This window comes from Trematomus bernacchii, unplaced genomic scaffold, assembly GCF_902827165.1.
Source record: "Trematomus bernacchii unplaced genomic scaffold, fTreBer1.1, whole genome shotgun sequence".
In the NCBI taxonomy this organism is placed as follows: Eukaryota; Metazoa; Chordata; class Actinopteri; order Perciformes; family Nototheniidae; genus Trematomus; species Trematomus bernacchii.
In genome coordinates, this window is record NW_022987708.1 from 4501296 (window position 1) to 4527755 (window position 26460).

The window sequence follows — 26460 nt, forward strand, 5'->3', positions numbered from 1 at the left end:
GAAGATCATAGTGTGGGTTGAATCCATTTTCATAACCACTGTCTTTTAACTGATTTAAATGCGGAAACTGGGCTTATTCATCAGAATTTTGTATGACTTGACTTGACTTGACTTGACCTGAGCAATGACTTGACTTGACTCGCTTGACTCTCACCACAGTGACTTGGGACTTGCTTGATACTTGTAGGTCAAGACTTGAGACTTGCTCATGATTTGCACATGTAGGACTTACTCCCACCTCTGCCAGTTTGTGTCGAGGTCGTGACACCTTTTCAACTACAGCACGTCTCTAAAATGGCTTGGCAGAAGAAATGGCTTCATATTCTTTGTGTTGATTTGTTATCGCCACTGTTTTAAAAATGCAATCTCCATGTTTTTGGATATTAAAGCTCCCATGTCATGCTTTTCCGGTTATTACCCGTCCCCTTGTGTGTTATGAAGGTTTTTATGCATGTAAACGGTGGGCAGAGTCAAAACCCTCAAAGTACACCCTGTAGCGAGTAAAACTCTAAAGGCCCCTACACACCAGGCAGTCACCAGAGAACTCGCCGACATCCGACACCGACAGATCCATCGACGAGTTCTCCTGCGTCTTGGCCGTGTGTACACCGCTTTACTTCAGCCGAGCACGTACGAACTGCGCATGCGTGAGTGGCAATAACTCTCCTTACCAGCAGGCGGCGGTAGTGTGTATTCGTCATTCAAAATAGGCAACAACCGGAAGACAGAGAAGAAGAACAGACTGATATAAACAAACAAATAGCATGTGCGTTCCATCGAAAACATGTTTTAGAATATAAAAATACATGAATGATGAAATGAGCACATAAAGTGCAGACATACTATAAAATCACAGTTAATAGACCTGCATCTGATGATCGCAGTGTTCTGGCGGGTGTGTAGTTTATTGAGTCAGCAATGTAATAATGGCCACTTCTTGCTAAATTTACGATGAGATGAAAAACCGGACTTGACCAAACAAATCACGGAGCTCTCAGCAGAGGACAGCCGGGGACGCTCCCGCCGATATCAGAGATGTCCCTGCTATGTGTGGGAGGTAAGAGAGGACATTTAAGGGCTATGTTTGATGTCTTTAAGTATCACCTGCTGGTGTTTAGCTGCTGTCTTGTGCCTTTTTAAATCGTTTGTTTACGTCCCTCACTTCCGTTTCGCTTCTCATTTGCTAGCTGAACAGCTGATCAGAGTGGTTTCTTGGCCCGATAGCTTGTGTCGATCGTGAAAGGCCAAATAAGGCGTGTCACGGCCGAGGGTTCGGGACACACCAAATTGATTTTGGGCGACAAGGAACCCGTTTTCGCCCAACAACGCAAGACGGCCGATATCGGCCTGGTGTGTAGGGGCCTTAACACAGAAAATACCTCCCCAAAACGCCTCGTTGGAGATACGTCACTGCCCATTTGAGTCTTCCATTTAGTTCCGGGTACGGCATGATGTCATGCGGTACCCGGAACGAAATGGACCAATCCCGAAGAGCTATGGCCACACCCAGCGGCGCTGGCCGCACCCTCTACCAGCCTAACATTTACTGTTGGAAGCTCTGGTTCAGTTCACAATCGATCCAGTCATGCCAATGCCAAGGACCTGTTTCTTGAAATGTGAGGAGAAATCTGAGCTGTTTGTCCTACCGACGGAAGAACCACGACGAAGTCAGTGGTTGAAATTTCTTTTTAACACTGTTCCTTCAGAGGTTCGAAGAACCGGCATTTCACAGACGAAAGCTTCCAAAACATTGTCCAGTTTGAGGCCGGATATGCACAGCATTTGAAACTGAAGGACGATGCTATTCCTAGTTTGTTTGGACCGTTTGGAGCAGGGGAAGATTCGGGTACACAACCTGTAAGTTTGCATTGTTATTTGTGTATTTATCAAACAAGACTGTTTAAATGTATAAACTGTGTCGGACTGCTAAGCCATTGACACAGTGCTAACTGTGCTAACTAAGTTGCTAGCGTTTCCATATATCAACTCTAATATCAGCAGACGGCCTTGCATACAGTACATGTATCTCATAGCAGGAGAATGTCTGCATTCACACGAAATACTCATAGACAGTATACTCCGGGTGATTTGCCGTACGGTCAGTCGCGAAACGTAATTACATTATAGCTGGCGTAGCGTGTATGCTACCGAGCTAACCAACGGAGCTAGACATGGGTTTGCTCGGGAATCTTTTTTGTTATGCCAGCTACAATGAATGTAGCAGACTACCCGTATAAGATTGCAATTGTAAACACGTTCTTGCTAGCCTAATATGAATCACTAGCTTTTGTTCATAGTGGTTTTATTACACTAAACAAGCCCAGCTTACTGGGCTAACGACGTTGCTAGCATTTAAATATATCAACTACAATGTCAGCAGATGGCCTTACATGTTTGTCATGGCAGGAGAATGTCTGCAGTCACACACGGAATAGTCATACAGTATACTCCGGGTGATTTACCGTACATTGTGACAGTACATGTACATACTGCATGTATAGCTAACGAGGCTAGCTATACATGCTAGCGCAAAAACAATGTATTCATGACCGTTACAATGAATGACCGAACGTAGCAGACTACCCGTATAAGATTGCAATTATAAACACGTTATTGCTAGCCTAATATGAACCACTAGCTTTTGTTCATAGTAGTTTTATTACTCTACATTATAGTTGCCGTTCCTCTGAGCTAGCGTTCATATCGTGTTAGCTACCAAGGTAAACAAAGCTAGGTTAGCATATTAGCTGGCAAGCTACTGTGTTCATTAGATAGACTCCTACCACAACTACTACTAACGAATCTAAAACAACTAAGTTTCTCTAATATTTTGTGATTTGCATTTGATTTCGTCCAGCCAGATCCTGCCGGACAATACATGACGGGACTACCACACTGATGCATCGTCCTAAAAAGCCCCGGCTGCTATAGGCAAGATGCCGACAACGGGGAGTAATTGATGATATACCGTGTATATATGTATATTTACGTTCATTTTGTACATTTCTAAAAATAAAGTTTAATGGAAATACTTAGTAGGCCTATCCTTTCTTCCCTGAATTATTTGCTCCTATAACATATCATTCATAGCAAACCATGATTTGATTTCTCATCAAACGGTAGTAGTTTATAACAAAATAACTTACTCTTTGTTATGACCGGCTCGTAGGCCACAACGGAAAGACAAGGAGACATACACGAGTTTACAAAACCACGGCACATTTATTGTGGTAAATGCAGAGATAGGTGGTCGAGGGGAGAGGATCGCCGAGCCGCTTTGGAGAGAGAGAGAGGGGCCGCCGTGTGACTCCGGGCAGCTGGGCTTAATAGCACCTCGGCTCCGGCCAGGTGTCCGTGATCGCGCTGATTAGCCTCTTCAGCTCCACCCCATCGTAAGACAAAGGCCCTGGGGCCGTCACACTCTTCTATAACAACAGTTGTAGGTACAGTTCGGTTAGTTAGCGTATAAAATATACGGCTGTACCGACGCCATTATAAGACTGATGTTCCGCTGAGAGCGAGCCGAAAAAAGCACTGTTAGACATGGGCGGAGCCTCTCTGGTGGTTGACTAATCAGAACAGAGTGGCCGAGCTGACCAATCGGAGCACACTAGGCTCACAGGGAGGGGGGGGCAAGAGCTCCAACGAGTCGTTTAGTGGAGAGAGTGAATACTGCTGAATACACATACTTGACAGAGATGCTGTATGCGAAACCAATGTGAGTTTGGAAAATTGCACAGTATAAATCTATTTTAGTATACCTCAACAATGTAATTATGATCAGTGGAAATGGCCATGACATGGGCCCTTTAATATCGATTGTTTTATGGATGAAAATATTTATCATTTAGCACAAGAAACTACATGGTCTTGATACCGTTCAACAATTAAGAATACATTGATAAAATGTATTGTTTGCTGTCTCCCTGCAGTTATTGGTGAGCTTTACAATTGTGTCAAGAATGTCTGGTAATCTGTAAATTACCAGCATGACATGAAGTATACAATAATATATTGTTTTACAGTTACAATACTGATACTGTAACTTAAAATGATAGCATTAAAGTTTCTATTTTACAGTTGAAACTCTATTACCGTAAACGAAAATACAGTACTTTTTAAATGGCAGTGTTTTATTTTACAGCTATAATACTACTACTGTAATACAAAATAAAGTAAATGCTATTAACTGTGTTTCATTTTACAGTTAAAACACTATTACCGTAAACACAAATACAGTACTTGGAAGTTACTGTGTTTCATTTTACACTGTTACTGTAAATAAAAACTTGTAAATACTGTGATTACCTTTACAATATTTAACTGGCAGCAATTGACAAGTTACTTACTGTAATTCATTTTACAGTATTTAACTGGCAACAATTGACAAGTTACTTACTGTAATTCAATTCACAGTAAGTAACTGGCAACAATTGACAAGTTACTTACTGTAATTCATTTTACAGTAAGTAACAATTGCTGCCAGTTAAATACTGTGAATTTCACGGTACGTTTCTTACAGTGTACATTCACACATGCACACACCAAGCAAAATGAGTCTGAAGGGCTACTTTCATTTCTTTTTAAAATATCTTCTTTTTTTATATGCTTTCGGTGGACACCTGATGTTAAAAACTAAAATACTGTATTTGCTTTTTTTCATGTATTGCATTTATACAGGATTTGTAAACTTTACTATTCCATAGGCCTGGTCTATAATTTGGTCTAGATTCCTGCCTTGTGCCTATATTCCCTCTTTGCTCAAATGTTTTCTTTTTTGGGAGTTCAGTAGGTGGACACCTTATTTGTTTGTTTTTCTCCACATACTGTAGTAAGAGCATGCCATATTTCTTGTAAAAGGGGCAGATTTAAATTCTACTTTGTGAGCTATATTCTTTTGTAGACCAACACTTAAGGTTAGAATCTGTACACCGACTGAATTAATTTGCTTTAGGATTTTCACTCTTTTTGGTTGACATTTATTTTCTCTCAGGCTTATTTATTGGCGTTGCTTTTGATATTAAGGTAATCCAAAAGTAACGGAAAGTGCTTTGGTAAGTTTATATATATATTTAACTTTATTTTAAGTATTGTCTCGTCTTTTATCTGAGTCTGTGATAAAGTTGTTTGACTTTGATGCTGTCTGCGGGACCTCCTGACGCTCGTGCAGGGGCTCGCGAGGAGCCCACCCCGCTTTGGGAAGCTGTGCAGCAACAGCCCGTCTCGCGCACAGCTCAGCCTCCTCCCTCTAGGCCCCGCCCCCAGATGAAGACCCCAGTAAAAGGCAGATAGATAGTAGTAAACTGTTACAACTTTGAGCGAGAGGGGCTGTTTATCCACACTTTGCTAGAACAATATCACGTCCGTTTTGACCGCTCGCTTTTCCACCAAAAACAACGGGATGGTGTAAATGTCCAGCCGAGAGAAGACGTTTAATATCCGCATCCCGCGAGCGACTTCACTTCCAGCAAGTTTACTTGGGCATTTTCTGGAGACTCTGCATGGTACGTTCTCAACACTTTCAAGATTTGTGCTTGTTTTTGGAGTAGTGTGGTTTATTAAAAGACTGTCATTGTACACCGTGTCTGTAAATAAGATGTATTGCAAAAATATGTTTTTCCAGTTAGCTGTGTTTACCTAACCGCCCATAAATCCAGCTGAACATCTGTCTCTTGAATGCTGCGTTGACATGCAGCGTTCTCCTTCTCGCTGCTCCTCTACAAGCTACAGGCTATTAGCTAATGTTGATATCCAATGCTATACTGTTTTGGTCATGTTTTATTAGAAAACAGGAAATTAACATAAAACGGAGGTAAGCAGAGTGATAATCCAGTGCTTTGAGAGGTGTTCCCTGCTGCAGATAGAGAACAGCATGCTCTCATGACAGGGGAACCGTGTAAGATCTGGGTTGAAAGCAGGACGAGTCAACAGGAATCCCATGTTTGCAAATTACATTGAAAACTGCCTAGAATTAAGGGTGAACGTGATTTGCCCTGTTTTTGTTTCACCAACAATACTGTTATTACTGTCAGATAGTGCTGTTGATTGTTTTGGACCCTGGAGAAACAGATTATTTTAATAAATGATCACTTGGCTTCTCAACAATGTTAACTATCTGGGGTTGACACTAACCTTAATTAATTGATGCATGTTTATTGAATGTGTTTTCAAATCTGTCAATGGATATTTTAGGAAAAACATTTGAAATCTTCATAACCAAAATAATGCATTCAACTTACTTTATGAATTTTTGGACTGAAAAAAAAGAAAGCAAAAGCCCAAGATTATGTTTTTCATTTGCAAATTTGTACTACCTAGAGTCTGAAATCCAAAATTATTCAAATATCCAACAAAACAAAACAAAAACCAATGAATGTTTTACTATTTTGCTGCAAGGTGGGACGTTTTCTTTCAGACATTAAACATAGGACACACATCGTAAACACATGGACACAGGTACAAAATCATTACTAAATACATAATGTATCGATAACTGGAAACATAGTCTAAGCTTAAATCACCCTGAGGTGCATGAGCTCAATCAGCAAACCCTTTCATTTGAGAACCAGAACAAGCATGTTAGTCTTTTTCGCTACAAACTATTTCATGAAACCTCAACCTTTTTTGTATGTTCATTTTAAGTCAATTACTTATCTTTTGAGCTCTATTTCAGGACATTGGATATCAAAACAAATACTTAAAAGTGACATGCATAAAGTATTATGACTACTGCAAACTGGACTTATTATGTTAAAATGAGAGCTGCAGTGATTTGTGTACTAGTAGATTAGCCGATTGACAGAAAAATGTCTATTTGATACTTGATTAACCATTTAGATTATTTCTCATGCAAAAAAGTCAGAAAATGCCTCTCAAATATTTCATTGCTTCTGTTTTGTTTCACATTTAAATGCATCACCTTGGACTCTTTCCCTATTTTCTGAAATGTTTTGGAGCTAGTACATAATTGATAATGAAAACATGCATTCATTGCAGCCCTTAGTATAACATATGTGTCAAGGATCTGTTTGGATGGTAACGCCGTCGTCAAAGGTGCACATCATGCACATCATGCACAGGTGTCAGGGTGTTTCTCTGCGCTGTAGCGTGCAGGGACAGAGAGCGCTGTTAGAAATAAGGGTGTGATAACACTTGTAATCAGTCAGTCAGAGCGGTGCTTTTGTGATAGAAGGAGGAGTGGGAGGTTTGATGGTTTGTTAGTCCTTAGCCAGTAGTTACACTGAAAGAAGAGAAGAGCTAATACGAGGTTCATTCAGCAGGTCATGAACATGTGACTTATGACACATGCTGGTGTCGGATGAGTCATTCTTAACGTCTTACTCCTGTACCTCAACATGCAGTTTGTCCCACACACACTGGCTCAGCCGTTCGTGTGCAGCTCTCTTTCATGGCTTTGTGATTAGGGGAACATAGTATCTGCCCTCTGGACATAATAACACTTAACTTCAGCGTATGCATACATGATGACACAGATGTAAGCCAGGGCCTTTAACATTGAAGTGGCCACAAGTATGTACCTTGGTTTCGGTAATGTGCACTGCAGTACGCTCAGTCTGGGGTCTGTGTACTGATGTACTTTCCAGATCTTCTTTGGGTGAAATAGTTGCTCGGCTTAGACGGTCAGGGTTGAAGAGAAGTCACATGAGGTGATTTAAAGTTGTTGCTGCAACACAACCAGCACCGAGGCATGAGTACAAGTAAAACCTCTACTCTCAACCCAAAACAGTTTAGAAGAAGGTCACATTTGTTGCCCTTCATTTACCTTACACGCTTGTTAAAATTGTGATAGATTCATTTCAAAACATACTAAGAACACTTTCTATCTTTGATCCCAACCTTAACCAACAGATTAAGCTTTCTTCCGTCTTGAATGCTCCTTTCCTTTGATTTGGTCTGACTCACCGAAGGTATTGCAACACAGTTTACCTTTGTTTAGTCATTGAGGAGAGGAAGGTCACAGAGAGGCATACATCAAACAGAGGGCACTGGCTCTCCTTGACTAGCTGAAAGTGTAATATTTGTCATGATCTTCCAAAATCACTTCCCAGGCCTTGGATCGCCGCACAGTGAAAGGCCCTTTGTCCTGTGCAAGCTGCTTGCACTGCAGAGCGATGCACCTTAGGACTTTATGCATCACCTCCCATACACCCTGTACGGTTCACCACGAGGCAGATAGGAGCACACATCTGTTTTTACCACGCAGTGCTCTGCTTATACTGTGACCGAGTGCAATTCCTGTCACAGCACCTTAACCACATGAGTTTAAAATTCAACTCAAGTTACAGTTTTGTTGTTTTAAGAATCAGATATCACTCAGAGAAGTAGTTTGTGTAACACTTTTTCAGTGTACCACTTCAAACATGTTACGCAACCTAGAAATAAAAACATATTGTTTAAAATGTTTCTCCAGAATACATTTGTATAAAGTTATTATTTTTAAAATTCCCTTTTGAGGCTTGATTCAAGATTTAAAAAAACATGGGCCTAGATGTTGAAGCCATTGCATTATTCCAGATATCATGGGCCTGAACCTGATTAGTCAGAATCATCGACTGTTAAAGGTCAGAATGCACTGCTTTCAGACATGGTGAAAACCTAGCCTAGATGATCCTCCCTGTTCTGATGCAATGGCAATGATGATTTGTCTATTTACTGTAACATCTCTCTTTTGTAGGCAAAGCCACAACAACTAAATGAATATTATGTAGTTTTAAGGTGCTTCATTTAAAAGATTTTCATTTATTTTCTAATGATCAAAATGCAAATCTGAACTTCCACCTTTACAGAAAGGTGTATAAAAGCAAACATTAACATTATATCTACTAGAATGATATTAAGAAACAAATTGAAATGCACAGTGTTTTGGTTCAAGTATATTACAGATAATTAACCTGTTTTTAAAATCCTCCTGCCTCTCTTTTACAGTAACATCTTTTACTACAGTAACATCAAGTTTTTCTTTAGGTAAATAAATAATACTGCAACTTTTGTCAATGTTTCCAGAGAGGATAAAGCAGTTTAAGACTTATTTGTGGAACCTGTATCAAGGCGTCAACCTCTGGGTGGGTTTTTCCCACGGCAGCAGCTGACTGACATCTGGTGGGCGTGTTGCTAGGAGATACACATTTGAAACAGTTTACTGTCTACGTGGTGGGCTTCAACTAGATACTGTGATAGGCTTATATATCCTTCAAATCTCGCTTTGTTTGTTTTGAATGATATCTCATTTTTATCACACACATAATAACACTTACAAACATAAAAAACCCACATTCAAAAACTTAAAAGTAAATGCAAAAACAACGACCACACATAGATAAATACAACAGCGTGTCAGCTTATATTATTAAGTGGATATCCCTCAGTAGGGACCGCTAACAAACGGGAGAGTAAATATGAGAGTCTAGGACCTAAGCATGTCAATAGATATGTTTCCCCCTTTATGAAAAAGCCCACATAGCTTTGGTTAGCCTTTTAAGCCGCCTTTCCTTTCACAATATTCAACATGAGGGAGGACCCATCGTGTGGCTCAGTTGTATTTCCCTTAAAAAATGAAAGCTAGCAAGCTGGGCTAGCAAGTGTCCATTTGGATAGCTAGATATCATAGCTCACCAACTGGTTCCCACTGTAAGTTACATATCATGTGTTTATCCCACTATAAAGGAGGGAGGCTATCAGCAGTCCCACTCTTACATGGTTCCAGTTGGGCTGAGGTTTAATGGCCTGACTGCCAAAAATCCCAGGAACAAGAAGTATATACTAATATACTAATACTTTAATTTCAGTTTGACTTCATTTCATAAAGTAACATGACAATGTTTAACTTATTTTACCTTTTTATTAGTTAGGTTAGTTGGTTAAGAGGAACTCTGTTGATTGTGTAAAATATGTTGGACATCCTCAGTGTTTAACAGTACATGGACTTATTGCTGCGTCCTGTTAGTCAATGTTTGGGGTCACATTACTAAAGTTAAAGCTTTAGGGGAGGTCATGCTGATTAGCATGGTAAGTGCTAATCTGCTTACTTAAGACCCCTCTGGAGCATCAGTCTTTCCTGGCCCTCTCAATTAAAGAGTGTTAATAACCTGTGGCATGTCCCAAAGTGTTTCACTCCCAGCAAGCCGGTCAGCCACACTTTTCATACACTCTGGCACGGAAAGGTGTGTGCAGCACGGCCCTTTGAAGCATGCATGAGCCCCAATTAACCCTCCTGGATTAATCTGCTGACCTCTAAACTGCTGCTTCTCTTGTCTCATCTCATCACTCCCACAGGGTGTATATTAGCCCAGTTCCCTGCTGTTTGTCCACGCTCAATGCAACCTGCTTCTTCTTCTGGTTGACTTTCTCTACTTATGTTCACTTTGCAGTTGGTGCTTGGAGCTGACTTTCTGCAGACTGCTTCATAGAGAGGAACATCCTTGTGAGGAGCAGGAGAAAAGGCCTGTTTGCCCACCTTCCTCATACTGGAAACGACAGGATGGCTAGGAGATTCCCCATTCCCTTGTTACTTCTGGCAATATGCTGCTTGGCATCTGCAGGTAAGATCCTCTCATTGCTAAGCTACATGTGAAATAAATAGAGTTATCATATATAATAACAACATTAGATTACACTTTAGTTTGCTTACATCATTTTATGGGTAGTTAGTGCTTTTCATTGGAGAGATATTATTAAGTGACTAATTGGAACTTTCTTTTAAATTGATCCTGAATTGAGCTAGAATACTGCAGCCGGCAGTCATTAAATAGTTTGAAATGTTATCGCAAGTGAGCAACGGAGGCAAAGCGACGCGACGGAACCACAATGCAGTTCGGCAAAGCGTGACGTCACCCCATTCAAAGTGAATGGGAAGCGTCTCCGTTGAAGCACGCAACGGAACCGTGTGGACGTACCGTTAGAGAGAGCAGTGCGAGGAGTTTGTTGTGTTGTAGTTCAGGAAGTGAAGCCTAGAGCTATCTAAAAGATAATTAATGACATGACTGAATGTGTTTTTAATTTCCACTCTGCTATCAGCAACAACATATATTGACTACGCAGCACAGAATCTTGCAGTGCTGTCTTGTCAGACAACCGCGACTTTGTCCATATGGGATTTTCCACTATTTCTCCCAGAATGCCTTTCTAGACAGCGCTTGTCAGAGTCGTGAGTAAGGGGGATTTACATTTAAGAAAGTGCTGACAAGTTCAATCTCAGAATACAAACACTCAGCAGCTCTACATGTATCTGTCAGAGTGTTTGGAATGAGGATTAGATAATGCCAAATACTGAGTAATTTACAGCCGTTAATCAAACCAACAGACAGAGCCAGAGAAAATATATAAGTGAACTGCTACAAGAGTGAATACTTAAAATGCATGTGCATTATCGGTGTGTCATATATCAATTCATGTTAGGCACTGGATGGTGCCACAACTCATACCATAACTTTGTCTAATTATTGAGAAATACAGTACTGTACCTCTCACTGTGAGGAATGTGCATGCTTCTTTTGACCTTCAATATTAATGTCTATCACATTTCATGCCAATCCCTCTTTTAGTTTTATGACTTACCAACAAACATCACCATGGATCCTTGCTGCAAGCCTGTAAAAAAAACCCCAAAACAAATATATCACAGACTATTTATTTTACATATTATACTATTTATAAAATAGAATGCAAGATTTCAGACAAATTCATTGCATCGGTCAACTGCAAATGATGTACACTTAGACTGACCAATCAGATTTCCGAGAGGCCACTTCCAGGTAGCCACTTTTGCATTGCCCTTGTTAAGCAACATAAATATTACATGGAAAAGTGAAATTAAAAGTTACTTTTTAAAAAGGTTTCTCTCGTGCAGAAATAAATATGTTTCTCGGGAGAAGTTTGGTTGTGGTCATTTATGTACTAGCTGGAAGTGGGAGGGGTAGGCTATTAACTAGAGGAATTGTTACTGTTGTCCACATTGGCTTCAATATCTAGCAGTGGTTTCATCGCTTGACCAAAATATTCAATTCACTGATCTAAGCCTGATGCTCAGCGCCACAGTATGATTAAAAAAAATGCTCAAGTTGGCAACAATCTTGCACGAACCACATTGAGAATCCAGTGTACATGTCTCTTTTCCATTTTTTTGATTATGAGTTGTCATGTTTACAGGGTCTGCTTTCACAATGTTTGCCATTGGACTCTAACTCACTCCAGCTTTAATCTGGATCCCCATGTTGCTTTTCCGCCGTAGCACAGGGATGATTACCCGGGAGCAGGCATGCCACATAGCCAGCGCTCCAAAAAAGTGATCCCATTTTTCATTCTTACAGTCTGATTGTAAGGTTATTATTTCAAAAGTTCTTCCCTATTCCCTGGAGGTTTGAACCGCACTCCAGAGAGTGGACTTCTACTAAAACAATAGCAGTGTAATCAGTATGTTCTGTGGGTAGAGCAAACATAATTTCTACCACAATGCCAGGATCTCAAACACAATGAAGTCACGTACAAAGTTTTCCTCTAAATTCTTCCTCATGCGGCACAACGCATTGTTTAACTGTGTCACGAGGGACAGATATTTACAGTTAGAAAACCAAATGTCCTTTCCCCCAAAGTGCCCTGGCAGTGATTGTACTTGGTGAACAATGGACAAATCTTCAGATGCACTTGGGTTCATCAAACTGATTTTTGAGCAGGTAAAGGCAGTCAATCAATAACATTTTCAAGATAAAACAACAATCTTCCACCTCTATTTGGCTGAATGAACTTTCACTTTCAGTGGTAAGGTTATCAATTTTGTCATCTTTTTTTCACACCACCTCTTCAGCCCATCTTCCCCTCTATCTCTCTTTTTCTGTCTTTTTCTATCATCTCGCTGCATCTGTGTAAACAGTAACATCTGCCCTCTAAACTTGTGAGGAGAGCTCTCTTACGTAATGTTTAGATTAGTCTGCAATGAGTCTTCTCTCAGCGCAATGCTATCCAGGATCCGTGCCTCCCATAACTCTTCAAACTCAGACTGAGAGCACCTTGACGTCCATATTTCAAGTCTCTGTTCTGCTGCTGCGCTCAATTTTTTAGCTGTTTATAACTTTTTCTTTCATATCCTCACTACCATTTTGTGGTCGCCTCTCCTCAGCTTGCCAAAACAGTTATTTTGTGAAGGATATATTGTGGACATTTGGGCTGAGTTTTGGGTTTCGCTGTAAAATCGAGTTTTCTAGGAGCCATGCCAGATATTAATTTGAGGCACTTGCCAGAAACAGCTCCGGCAGGATGCTGGTTTTACTGGAGGCACAACGCCGGGCTGGTGACTCACTGAAAAACACGCCATTGATTGAAGTAGTACATTCTCCTCCTCCTATAGCCTTTCCTGATTCTACTTATGGGGCGGCTTGATGAATGATGGAGCTATTAGTGCGTATCTGTCCTCAGCTACTCATTGTGGAACCACATAATCTTTTGGGATTGTTAAATCAAACAATGAGTGGAAAAGGGAATTGTGCTCATATTCACGGCATATACGTATGACTTTTAAACACTAGAGTAAACAACTTTCTTTCTGTCGGATTTGTTGTATACTCTTGGCAGACTGGAGTCACTGCGCTGCCAAAAGTGGTTTTAATGTTTTTTCCCCCCACAGTTGAGCAAAAGGTTCGTCTTTATATGCACAATGCTTTATAGCGCCAGCAATAGTGGGACTGCCAAAAAGCATTGTGCAACCGCTGTAATCTGAGAGGAGGGGTAGCCAGGGGGAGGAGAGAGGCAGGCGTGGGTTGTCTGGTCCAAATCGACACACTCCACACACGTACGGCGTGCCAAACCGACAAAGTCCCTTCCAGCGTGCTAAACCAGATGTTGCCCTGTGATTCATGCGAGGAGCTGGAGCAGTGGCACAGAGGCAGTGTGCTGCCAGGCAGAGTGGTTGGGATGTTTACATAGCAACGGGAGTCCTGTGTGTCTAATTACAGGTCTGCTCTCCCCCTATGATGAGGCCTTTATCTTAACAGCGCTGTCAAGGAGGAGACGTCCATGCTGGCCCTGTTTATATCTCTTGCCTGTTAAATAAAGGTCACCCTTGTATTACTCAGTTTAATTAACAGCAGTGTCTTAATTAAATCGTGGAATATTTACTTTGATACAATTACTCACGCAAACACACACTCACAGGAGGAAGATCACCTGAATGAGCTGCAGCTGACAGGTCTTTACTAATAGACTCGTATCTTCGTCCTGCTTTATCATATCTTGTCAGCCTCCCGTTACGAGGGCGTTTACGCAAATCTGCGGGAGTGAACCGAATCCCGCCCCCTTTCTCCCTTTCTCCCTCTCTCTCTCTCTCTCTCTCTCTCTCTCTCTCTCTCTCTCTCTCTCTTTCTCTCTCTCTCTCTCTCTCTCTCTCTCTCTCTCTCTCTCTCTCTCTCTCTCTCTCTCTCTCCATAGTTCCAGTAAGCAGGCGTGTAAATAATTTTGGTCAAAGCCAGTAATGGGAGACAGCTGGAGTGATCGTGCGTTTTCCATTGTGTTTCGCAGCACTAAGAGGAAAAAAATGCCACCGGAGCTGGGGAGAGTTAGTGTAAAAGAGTTATGCAATGTGTGTGACTTCATTGAAAAAAGAGAGTGTAATTGTACAAAATGGGACTCCCCCTAATCCGATAACTTTTAGAAGCAGCAAAACCAAATAGAAGTTGTGCTATATCGTGTAGTATTTTTAGATGTGTCGTTTTTATTTTACATCCTTTATGACTTAATTTCGTTGCAAAGGTGCAAACATTTGAGTGGATAACTGACTCTGCAAAATAAGTCCTAATATGGGATGTAGCTGAAGGCTTCCAGGTGGTGTCTTTCATCAGACCAACCCCTCCTGGGGCCTCACCTTCCTCACTCCTTTTCCACCAGATGAGTCCTGCTGAAAGACCATGTCCCAATTTTGGAATAGCTCTGAGGAAACCAGGACTGTTTGTCCAAAAAATGACAGCAGGCCCTTTACTCTGCCCTGAATAACAGATACTTGAGTTATATCACATACACACATACAAACATGCACACATGCACTCACTCACGCACACAGACTCTTTGAAATGCTTTCTTTTTCCACTTGTTTTTCAAAATGTAACTTCTAATAAAGGCAGAGGTAATAAAGTAACCATTAGCTACAGTGGTTTAGCCTCTAAAAGGTCATTTAACAGGCTGTTATGGTAGCTGAAATCTTGCCACTGTAATTACTTAAAGCATCTGCACTTAAAACAACAAAAAAACTCAACTTATATAGGTGACAATTTTAGTAGGACATCTATGTGCATTTTAAGCATTCCCCTCAACATCATAGATATCATCTGCTATCTTAGTTTTTTTCTTAACAATTTATATTCATTGCTTATTTATTGTCTGTGGACTGTTATAACAGTCCTATTATTCATCACACTTTCCGTTAGTTAACTGTCCATTAAAGAGGCCTTCCAAAGCGTCCTTTGTACGTGTTAAAACACGAGGCAGCACGGCATTTGACAAGTCATTCTTCTCTCTTGCCCTCCCTTTCCTGAAGATGAAGAACCCCGGAGGAATGTCCTTCCAACTTGTGTGAAAACGCTGTCTGCCTTGCCCTTTCTCACCTCTCTGGCTCCTTCCCACTGGGCTCACACACTGGCACAATGGCCCAGCATTGTTTCACTCTTTGCTTTCTGTTGATGGCGACCCGCTGCTTCTCAAAACCCCCCATTATCACATCTGAGTGATGATGTTTTTGTAAAATATCACTGGATCACAAAAAGGACATCTTTATGGGCCGCTTATTGATGTTGAGAAAACATCTATTTTTTTTATTTACAAAATCCTTTTAACATGCCCATAACAAATCAGTGGGTATGGAAGGATGTGTGTGTTTACAGTATGTATGCCAATTTGGATGTTAAATAAATGAACAGATATGGCTAAACATGGCCCAGTTTGATTTTGGTATTGAGAAACAATATCATTCTGATCCTGAAAATCTGGTTGAGACATGACATGGATGAAATGTGCAAGTATAATTGCAAATGTAAGTCCATTTTGATTTACACTGTTGAGTATGCTCTACAACTTGTTTACAAAGATTGTTATGGTGGTGGCTGTTGCTCAGGAAGAAGAGTGTTTGTCCACATATCGGAAAGTCAGTGGTTGGATCCCTGGCCCCTTTGGTCAACATGTCAAAGTATCCTTGGGCAAAATACTAAATCCAAAATGGCTCCTGAGAGCAGAGCCTGTAGTGTGCGAGCAGGTGGCACGTTATATAAAAGCCTGTGCCTCTTTATGAATGGGAGAATGCTGAGTTGAGTTGTAAAAGTGCATTAAGTTGTCACAAAGACTAAAGCGCTATATAAATGCAGTCCATTTACGTTCTGTCGTTTTTTGAATTCCCCAAAAGAGCATCTTTTAGACTTTCAACTAACTTTTACCATAGCCTGTCTGAAATAGTTACTTTCCATCAGTGCTGGTGAATTATATAAAGTATAGTTTGTATTAGAAAAATACATATTTTTGTGGGCTGACCTGGAAGTTTGCTTCGCAAGCGCTCCTTCGACAAAAAGCAATGGGATTTTTCCATTGGACATTTATGATACTTTTCTTCAGAAGGATAATCTCAACAGTTCTCCACACTACTTATATATAACAGAAAGCGTAAATGCAAGCGCCAGAAGTTAATAGATAATATAGTGCTATGAAGGAACTATATGGCTGACATCATGTCACCACTGCTAAACTACATGCAGCCTCATGTTCTGTGGCATGGCTTTTAATAGTCTAATTTAGTCACTTTTAACCGCCTTTATAAGACACGTAAATGCTTCAAAAGTGGAATAGGTTTTTATGTATTTTATGTACTAGAACAAAATGTGAAAATCTCGTAAGCTAGTATTAACCACAGACCTAATTTAAGTAATCGAATCAAAATCTCTACGTCACGGGGAAACCCAGAAGTGCTAAAATGCTAACTCATTCCGTGTTAAGGACTCATTTCTTCACCACTCTATTGCAACTGTACGCGGAAGACTTATGACAAGGCAGATAATACCACACAAATGGAATGAGACTGATAGGACAACCCAAGAACTGAGGGCCCCACCTCCTTGCTGGGTTTGAATCTTTGTGAATGCAGATGAAGCAGGGGCCCCCGAACCCCCACCATGCTGCTGGCTTTTGCAGACATCTATGATTGATGAGTGAAATGCCCTTGGAGCAGCAGGACAAACATTTCTCACCATTGCCCCGTTTAAAGGGTAACATTGGTATTTTTCAAACCTGGACCCTATTTTCCCATGTTTTTGTGTCCAACTGACTAATGGGGAAAAACATTTTTCAAATTGGTTCAGTACTGAGCAAGAGTGCTGCAAATGGGCTGCAATGTAATCCTTCCGGACAATTGTGTGACGTAAATGTACGTCCACTGAAAGTGCTTGTTTTTGCTGCTGACAGGCTCGGATTGTTATTACAAGTGTTGGGCAACATTATGGACAGGACCCCAGAGAAATTCAATGTTTTTCTTTACCGTTCGCTTGATGCTGGCTGTTTGTTGTCGTGTCTAACCAAGCGTCGCTCAAAAAGAAATCATGTTAGAGGTGACTTGTTGCTGGAATGCAATGGTTGAAAATGGAGGAGTTTGTTTTGTTAGAGTAAAGAAAGTGTAGCTTATTGTTATCTTAAAGATCAATGTTATGGCTTAATATTAAGCTGATTCTCACAATGTGGAGGAGGCTTAACCCTCTTGTTTTCCGAATGAGACTTCTTCTTGAGCAAGACTTGCTTAGAACAATAACAAACACAATTGATAAAATTAAAGGTAAAGAAAAAAAACATTTAATATAATTACATTCTGAGACTGTAGTGGATGAACATGATGGTGTAAAAATGCAGCCAGTTTCACGACTGCCTTCAGAGGTGTACTCACTCAATACTTGACCAATTTCCAATTGTTTTGTCCCTTTACTCATTAACAAGACGGTAACACATAGGACATTAGCCTTTAACCTGGGCAACCATACTGTATAGCTAACCTGGTAGAGCTGGCGGCCCATGTATTGGGGTTCAGTGCCCATTCAGTGGACCCATGAGGTCCTGCAACCATTTACGCATGTCATCCCCTCTGACTCCCACTTTCAACACTGTCACTCTCCAATGAAGGCTGCTGATCTGGCTAAAAAAAGCTTTAAAAAACCCCAAAACGATGGTGCTATGAGCACTGCTAAATACTGCAATGTGAATGGATGGCTGATGCAGGTATCTACACAAAGTCATTTCTCGTTCCTGTTTAACCAATGTAAAGATAATGACTATACATTGTTGGTGCTAGATTGTACACTCTTTCTGTCATTACCAACCAATCCTTCACTTGTTTTTGTTTTACTCATGGTTTGACACAAAGTTGTATGTATCTTGAGTACAACCTCATAAGGAATTTCGAAATAAATATATTTCACATTTTACAATTTGAACTTGGCCCAGAATGTATACTCCAAACTGCTTTAATATACTTTTGAGTTGGTCTTAAACATTTACTACTCTTTAGAACAGCCAGTTCTTGTGTCGTGACGGTGCTGACAACCTTTTTGTTCTTTGATATTATCGGTCCAGACAGCACATGTCAGCACCCATCAGTAAAGACATACAGTGGCAGCACAGCCAGTAAAGTCTTTAGTCATACGCACACATGCTCAGCTGTCTCACTTTACACAGTGGCTCCTGCATGTGTTCCTCTGGGAATCAGCCTTGTCATCCATTGCTTCAAAGCCCTCTGATTGATGTCTTTATTTAGAGGTAGAGATACATGTACCCACTTCCTTCTCCTCTGCTTGCCTCTGGCTACATATGGCGCCTTTAATTGTTCAAGTCAACTCACGGTGATGGTTTACCAACAGGTGCCCACTTCATTTGTCAGGGCTGATGAATAATAACCAGTCTCGCTGTCAGGAACAGAAACGTTTTTTATCTACCTTTCATTTCACATAATATATAAACTACTTAATCAAACAGAGCCTTTTAATATTGGAAAATATTATCATGTTGGTATGCTAACATGCTAAACTATGATGTGTTAATATGGTAAACCTAACTGTTGCACATCAGAATGTTAGCATCATCATTGTTAGCATGTTAGCATGCTGATGTTAGCATTTAGCTCAAAGCACATGCTGTGCCTAGCACTAAAAAACTGGCTTTGCAACAATTACCGGACTAATCGATTGATAAATCAAGCAGTATTTTTTAATTAATTAATATTTAACGTCCTTTTTCATATAAAACCCTCAACTTAATGGCCTATAATCGGCACAACATTAATGTCTTTGTTCCTAACTGTTGCTGAAGTATTAACATCCAGATGAATGTATTGTCTGAACACCTGCTAATATACTTACAAACTTAACAAAGCCTCTCCTGCATATCCTTTCACCAGACTTCCAACAAAGATAACATATAATCCATTGAAACTCTTTTAGCTGTGTATTCAGCTATATGCCAGCTTACACTAGATCACCAATAAAGAGTGTTTGGGAGATATTGAGTTCCACACAGGTCTGCAGGATATGTGTCTTCATATTTCTCACTTTGATGGGGGAGTTTACAACTTCCCTAATGGAGCTGGGGCTCGCCCCTTCCCTCCTCCCTTCATCCCTTTCCAGCTTCCTCCTCTTATGCCTTCAAGAGATAAATCCTTTTCATAGGCAGGCCCATGGAGTGAACCTACACTACCCTTATGAACGGCTTTACTCACTTCCTGTAGTAGTTGCTCAAGGTTCAGGGGTGAGTGGGCTGCGCTAGAGTCAACACTGCAGATCTAGTGCTTCTTTAGTCCAAAGCCCCTTAGGAAAACAAAAGCGGGCAGAATATTACGTTCCCTAAACAGGTTTGCATAGTTCATGGTCCATGGGAATCATGCCTTGCAGTAAAAAGTAAGGAGACTTGGGGATTTATTTAATCCTGTAGTTCATATGGGAACTGGTATATCTCAGGTAAAGGGAGGAAATATATAGAAGCAAAGAGGCCCCTTTGTGCTACTCTGTTTTCATTGTAATTAAATTGGACTTAGTATATCTTTGCATTATTGGAGAATTCTATTGAAAATGCATTAAGTTTCATAGTGGACTTCCTCTGCTCCATTGTTGTTCTTTTTTGATAGGGAACTTTAATATTGTTGACATGTGTGAAGTAATCTTCACTGCACAATGATTCTGTTTGCTAAAGGGTACTGGGAACAGGACTTGTGAGGATGTGTGTACACACACAGGGTGGAGGTTCTGTTTGTTTATGTTCGGAAATGGCTTTGTGGGAATATCAGATTTGTCCCTAACTGGCACACAGAGTGACATCACTTCCTGTACCAGATCTTGGCTCAGTGCCGCAGTGTGGAAGGCAACAGAGTGTATTCTTTGGAAACAGAGGCGTCATCAGTGGTAAGATAGGAGAAGATGCTAATGCTAATGCGCCTCACAGGGAGGTTCCAACTCACTAAGTTTATCATTTTTAGTGATACCTGGTCCACTTTCCAGTTTTATATCCTCAAAAAGTGTGTTTAAACCCTTTACTTTGAGACTTACCTAATACAATATAATAAAATGTATACATTTATGAAAACATCATTCGTTTTTTAGTCAAACTGTTTTTATTGTAATTGTTTAAGCAAGCAATTTAGACATGCCCTATCTCCTCCTTTTAAACTGTGATTATTTGAGGCTTTTCTTAGTCTTGTGTGATAGCAAACTCATTTTTTAACTAATAGAAAATATGTGATAATATGACATCAGCCCATCACATGACAGTCAAGTATTCACTCTATAATGTTACTGCTCATATCATATATACAGTGAAAGTACATCAGTGAACTTTGGAGCATTACAAACTCATTACAGCATTCTTTCTTTACCAGCTTCAGGCCTACTTACTTTCCTCGTCCAATTCCCCAAAGTTCTTCTACATTTCTTCTCATCCAATTTCACTGATGTTTTTGCAATCGTTGAACATAATGGTTCAGACAGATCATTTTCAATAACTTACTGCAAGACAACCATTAGTGCATAATGCCAGTTTCAAAAGGACTGGTTTCTTCCCTTTAAATTATATGTGGTTGCACTTTAAAGCATGCAGTCTGGTGAATCTGGTAGAGTGAAAGCTGGACTTGTATCTTGTTTTTATCACAGTATAGTATTCTGGAATACTATTACGAGATACAAGAGCTTAAATCATTACAGAGTTTATTGTCCAAAAGGAGCCGCCAACAAATGTGAACAGTGTCTAGTGACATCACTGTCTGGACATCACATTGTTATTCTCAAAGCAAGTATTTATACAGTCTCTCCTCTGGATTAAAAATGTTTACTTCCGTTCTTACAGTACCTGTAAGACAAAGGTCATTTCAGGCAATGTAACATAATAAAAGACTATACAACTATATTTTGACAGAAAATAAATTAATCTTGCAAATGGTCTTGTAATGCCATATCCAGTGTTGCTTTTAGAATCAGTCCGTGTATATTCAGTGCTAATCCCCCAAAAAGGCATAACATGTAACTGCAGGTGGTTTGGAGAAAAGAGTCAGATTAAGGTGCATGTCAGTCACAAGTGTTTCATGTTAATGCCCTGTACTACTTTGGTAGAATGCGACATGTGCCACTAGCACAAATGAACCTATGTGCATAGTACACTATTCATTTGGAGTTATGTGAAGGGAGTTTCAGACCTTACACTTCAATTTACAGTGTACATATGTGCACCCTAACACGTCAACTAGTTTAATCTTATTCTTCAGTTGACAGTTGACAACTGCTATCATGTCAATATTTGATCTGCTTTCATAATACTCTTCACATACCAGTTCACTGCTTTAAACACATTTAGAGTTGATATTTGAGCTGCTTGCTTACAGCATGTACTGTTCATGTCAACTGACGGTTCAACTGATCTCTTATTGTTTAAGTAAGAGTTTATCTGATTTCAATGGTTACACATCACTGACATTTCCAGCTCACTTGAACAATTCTTTTTCTGAACCTTCACTTCAGTTGATACTTCAGTTTGACTGATGCTTGAACTTGGACTTTATTCAGTTTTTCATTTATATCAAATGTTTCTGATACACAAACACACATGACTTTGTTTTGGTAAGATAGCCACCTCTGTACTGTCTCTTGCTAGTGTCTGATATCTGTGTTGAGTCACATTATACAGTAGTCTTTTCTTTTTCCTCTGACACTTTTCGATTTGGTTCTTACACATGTTTAAGATGTCAGTTATTGAAATACTGTACATCTGCCGACGTCAATGGAGAAAGTACTTACTCTTAGAGCTAATGTCTAGGATTCTGGATAGCAGACCTAACAAACATCTTTTGAAACAACTGGTACCAAGTCTCTAGTTCAGATTGTTTCAAACGGTTTTTATTCCAATTTCAAAGACTTTTGTTAAATCTCCTGAAGACATATTATGAGTTCTTCATTTTACAAACATTACAACACAAAAACAAATATATTTAAATTCAGAACCGGCTTTGAAATTTGGAAATCCTATTTGATCCTCACATTTCTTTTGAATGTTTGTGGTTTGAATCCAACTTAATCATTCAAATCATTGTCTCAGTTCTTGACCTCACAGCTGAGTGGGGGGGCGGGGTAATTGGGCGATGATGAGATGTTGAGTCTGTTGGCCGAGTCAGGATCAGTCTGTCTTGTCCTTGTTAGCTTTTCTTAAACCTAGCTTGTTGCTGATTTGTCTTGACCGATAATTCTATGAGAACTAGGATCCTATTGCATGAATGTTAACAAAATAAATGTTGGCAGGATTACAAGTTAGGAAATTGGTGGGTTAAGCCTTTTACTACATCATAGATTTTGGGGAAATAAAGCATCTCAGTCACTTTATTCCATCATTTTAGAAATGAATGTTGTCCAAGCTATTACCCTGCACCCCATTTGGTAGTAGATCCATTTCCTTTAATTAGCGAAGGTTTGGAGATCTTAGTCTGTAGCTTACCACAAAACAGTAGTGCTCTGCCAAAATAATTTGAAGTACCAAAAGGGTTGAGATGCGAGCTACAAAACGGGTCTGGATGGAAACAATAGATGTTTTGCATATTTTGTTGTAGGATAAAGTAAGGGTTACTGTCTCTGCTGTGTATCTTTTATAGTGTGTACTCTCATCTCTCTTTTTAGAGATGACTGTTACTGGTTCAGCTGGAGTATCAGATTCACCATCAGAAGCTGCTGTATGTGTTGGGTAAAGGCGGTATTTGGGGTATAGTCTGCAGAGTGTCTGGCTGGACTTGTTTTTCAGGCAGATTGAACAACAGCTTCTCTCATTCCTCTGCTGTGGGCGTTTGGCCTGGCCAGCTAAAAGGCACTAGTAGCAGCTGGACAGGACATACTCTGTACTCCATAGATGACCACGGAAATATGGCTGGAGAGGAGGGGAGACAGAAGAGGGGGAGAAAGACAGACAGACAAGTTGACAGAAGACACAAAGCTGTGGCCCGGCAGTCTTTTTAAAAAACTATTTTCATGTCCCTTAAGATTGTAGGCTGATTGTAAATGCACATGGGATGGTATTAGACCTCAGCCAGTTTCATCATAAAACAAACTTAATGAAGATGGCCTTCTGCTATGCATCATCCTAAATCTAAATATTTAGGGTTTATAGGTTGCATTGTAAAGGGTATGCACTTAACATCATGGAAGTTATTGCAGTTACGCCAACTGAATGGCAGTGCTAGCTGTTGCCATTTTTCTACTTGTTAAGTTCAGTTAAATGTTTAAATATAACATGGTTTATCATTCATAACATTTACCAAAAGTACACAATTCAGATCCATTATAACTCTCTATGTTCAAAGAACAAAACAAAAGTAGTAAGTAAGTAATTCACTGTAGTTTGCCGTATATATTCATTGTCCTAAGTGTTTTTGTTTTTTAGCTTTTAAGGTTATTTACATTTGGTGTAAATACTTGTCTTTAGCATCCTTTTTTTAATGCTAAATTGTTTCTTAAAAATACTTATTTTGTATTACCCTTATATTGTATATATATATATATTACCTACTTTGCAACTTATTTGTTTAGATTAATACAGTATGTTTGCACCACCAGATACCAAAGCAAATTCCTTGTATGTGTAAACGTACCTGGCAATAAACTTGATTCTGATCCTGATTCTGATTTGACCTTGTAAATTAGCCTAGTGGCTAGCCAAAGGTAAAATCCATGGATCCTCTAGTAATTTGTTGAATTGAATGCTACTTACTGCTAACTACCTTTGTTATTTGAAAATATAATAGTTTTTAAATCCTGTTTTTGCAGTTTCCCATACTATAACTGCAGCCATGTTGCAGGTTGTTGTTTAGCACTTTTCAGTCTGACTAAGTGGGCGTGTACATGTGGGAAAGTAACGTCTGCAAATACCTTAAACGTATTTCTAGATTTATCATAGTGAAACATCTGTATGTCTTTATCGCTCATAATTTAGTCATATGCTGTGAAAGTTGTGTGCGAGTGTCTTAGATCTTGAGTCAACGTAAAAGGCTCAGTTGAAAGTAATAATTGATTGCAAATGAGTATTTGACAACATTATATCAATATAAAAAAAATAAAAGTCTGAAGCCCCTAACCCTACTGGCTGAGGATTTAACCAGTTAAGCATTAGTTTAAGATGCTTAAATCCCTTTTTTATTTGTTATTAACCATGGACTTATGACCATGACTACATGACTTATGTATTGTGAAAGGTGTTGCTCAGTTTAATTGGCTGCAACTTAACATTATTGAGTCAGTCTCACAGCTCTCATTAGCAACAGAGTACACAGTACACAGTTTTTAGTCATGGTCAGGGAGGTCATCAAATTGTCAGGATTTTATTATATATATATATATTTTTTTGGGACAATGAATACATAAAAGATACAATAAAAACCTAGGCGGTATTTCTTGAGATTTCTTCCTCTTGAGCAAAGTATTCAACATATATACTATTTATGTTACCTCTCTAAGGCTAAGTAAAACAACACCATAAAACATTGAATGTTTTCTTTCTGTCCATGTGGTACATTAAAGGTGGGGTAGGTCATTCACTTCAGAGACACTTGTTGTTATATTCCATGGAATGCTCTTAACATCCCGATAGCAATGAATACATGAAATGCTTTGACAATAAATACATTAAAAAATGTCATCTGTGGAAGCCGTGGCGCTGTAAAAAGCACGACCAATCATTTTAGCCGGGTCGGCTAAAATGATTGGATGGCCTACCTGCCTGTCAGCCTTCCATCTGTGCACAAACTTATCTCGTGCCCTCATTGGTCCTGTGCACGTTCGTGTGTGTTGGAGGAGGGGCTCTAATTTTTTCCGGCTGCGTACTTTCAAATTCTAGCGCACTCGAGCTGGTTTCTCCATTCTTACCTACCTACCTTTAACTCCCACATGCCTTATCTTTTTCAATTTAAAAAGTCTGATCATTGCCCAATGTGTAATCTTTTGGCAGTCTCCCAGAAAGAACTACATTTTTCTTTCTTTGTTTGTCTGGCAGTTGTTTGTTATTCTCCGTGTGTGAGGGGAAAAAGTGAGTTGGTGTGCCCTCATACGTGTTTGTGGGAGTGAGACTTGATGACATGGTTAGGCTTCGGTCCTTTGGGAGGAAGAGGGAGGGGGGAGTTAAGCGGGGGTTGAGAAATTGATGCACCGCAGGTTTTTGCCATTAGGCCTTGTCCTTTTATCACTACGGAAAGACCTTGCCATGTTTTTAATATATGTATGCTCCCAATAAGAGTTTCTAAGATGATCTATCTGCGCTTTGAGGATTCACAAGCTGCTAGAGACAGCACAAAGGCCAGGTTGAAACATCTGTCAAGGGCTTGGGATTTGTCTCAGGAGACAAATAAGGTAACAATAAAGCCTCTGTATTTTTTCTCTCAACACGGAGGGGGAGCTATGCCATACATAATCTATGGCTTTATGCTGATGTAACATAGGCTTATTGGATAGCACGAAAGAGAAAACAATAGCTATGTGTTCTGAGCAACAACAAAAAAGTTTCCCCCCTTAGTGTACCCCACTGTTGAGGCACGGTCTTTTTGGAGTCAGTCAGGGGAGAATTTAACATTGTTATCTAACTGTCTTTCACTGAGACTTTAATGATTTCCAAATGTTCCATCTGATTGCTATTGGCAAAGGTTGCATGTTTAGCGTAATGTGTTGGAAATGTGAGCAGGCCTTGGCTGGCACTAGGCCTTGGGGTAAAACGCAAAGTCTGACCCCATGAAAAAACCTGGCCGCGGACATTCCCATATACATGACTCTAATGGAAAAGAGCTGCCTCACACAAACCTCAGCGCTGTGTTTTTGTGCCACCCTCACTGACTGACTGAGTGTGTGTGTATGCTTGTAGATGTGCAAGATACACCCTGAATGTGTTTGGGGGGGCCACACATGTAAAAGGAAGTTGACCTTGTAGGAACAT

The 26460-nt window shown here is 39.9% G+C and overlaps 1 protein-coding gene across 2 annotated transcripts in view; it reads left to right on the forward strand.

Annotated features, from left to right (window-relative positions):
- Positions 1-5260: 5260 nt before the first annotated feature.
- tgfbr3 (transforming growth factor, beta receptor III) overlaps positions 5261-26460 on the forward strand; it is a 69710-nt gene continuing 48510 nt past the window's right edge. For both annotated transcript variants that reach the window (XM_034140720.1, XM_034140722.1), the window contains exons 1-2: positions 5261-5504; positions 10389-10559. In XM_034140720.1, coding sequence (XP_033996611.1) covers positions 10499-10559 — 61 coding nt within the window. In that variant the 5' untranslated portion in view covers positions 5261-5504; positions 10389-10498. The remainder of the gene's footprint in view (positions 5505-10388; positions 10560-26460) is intronic.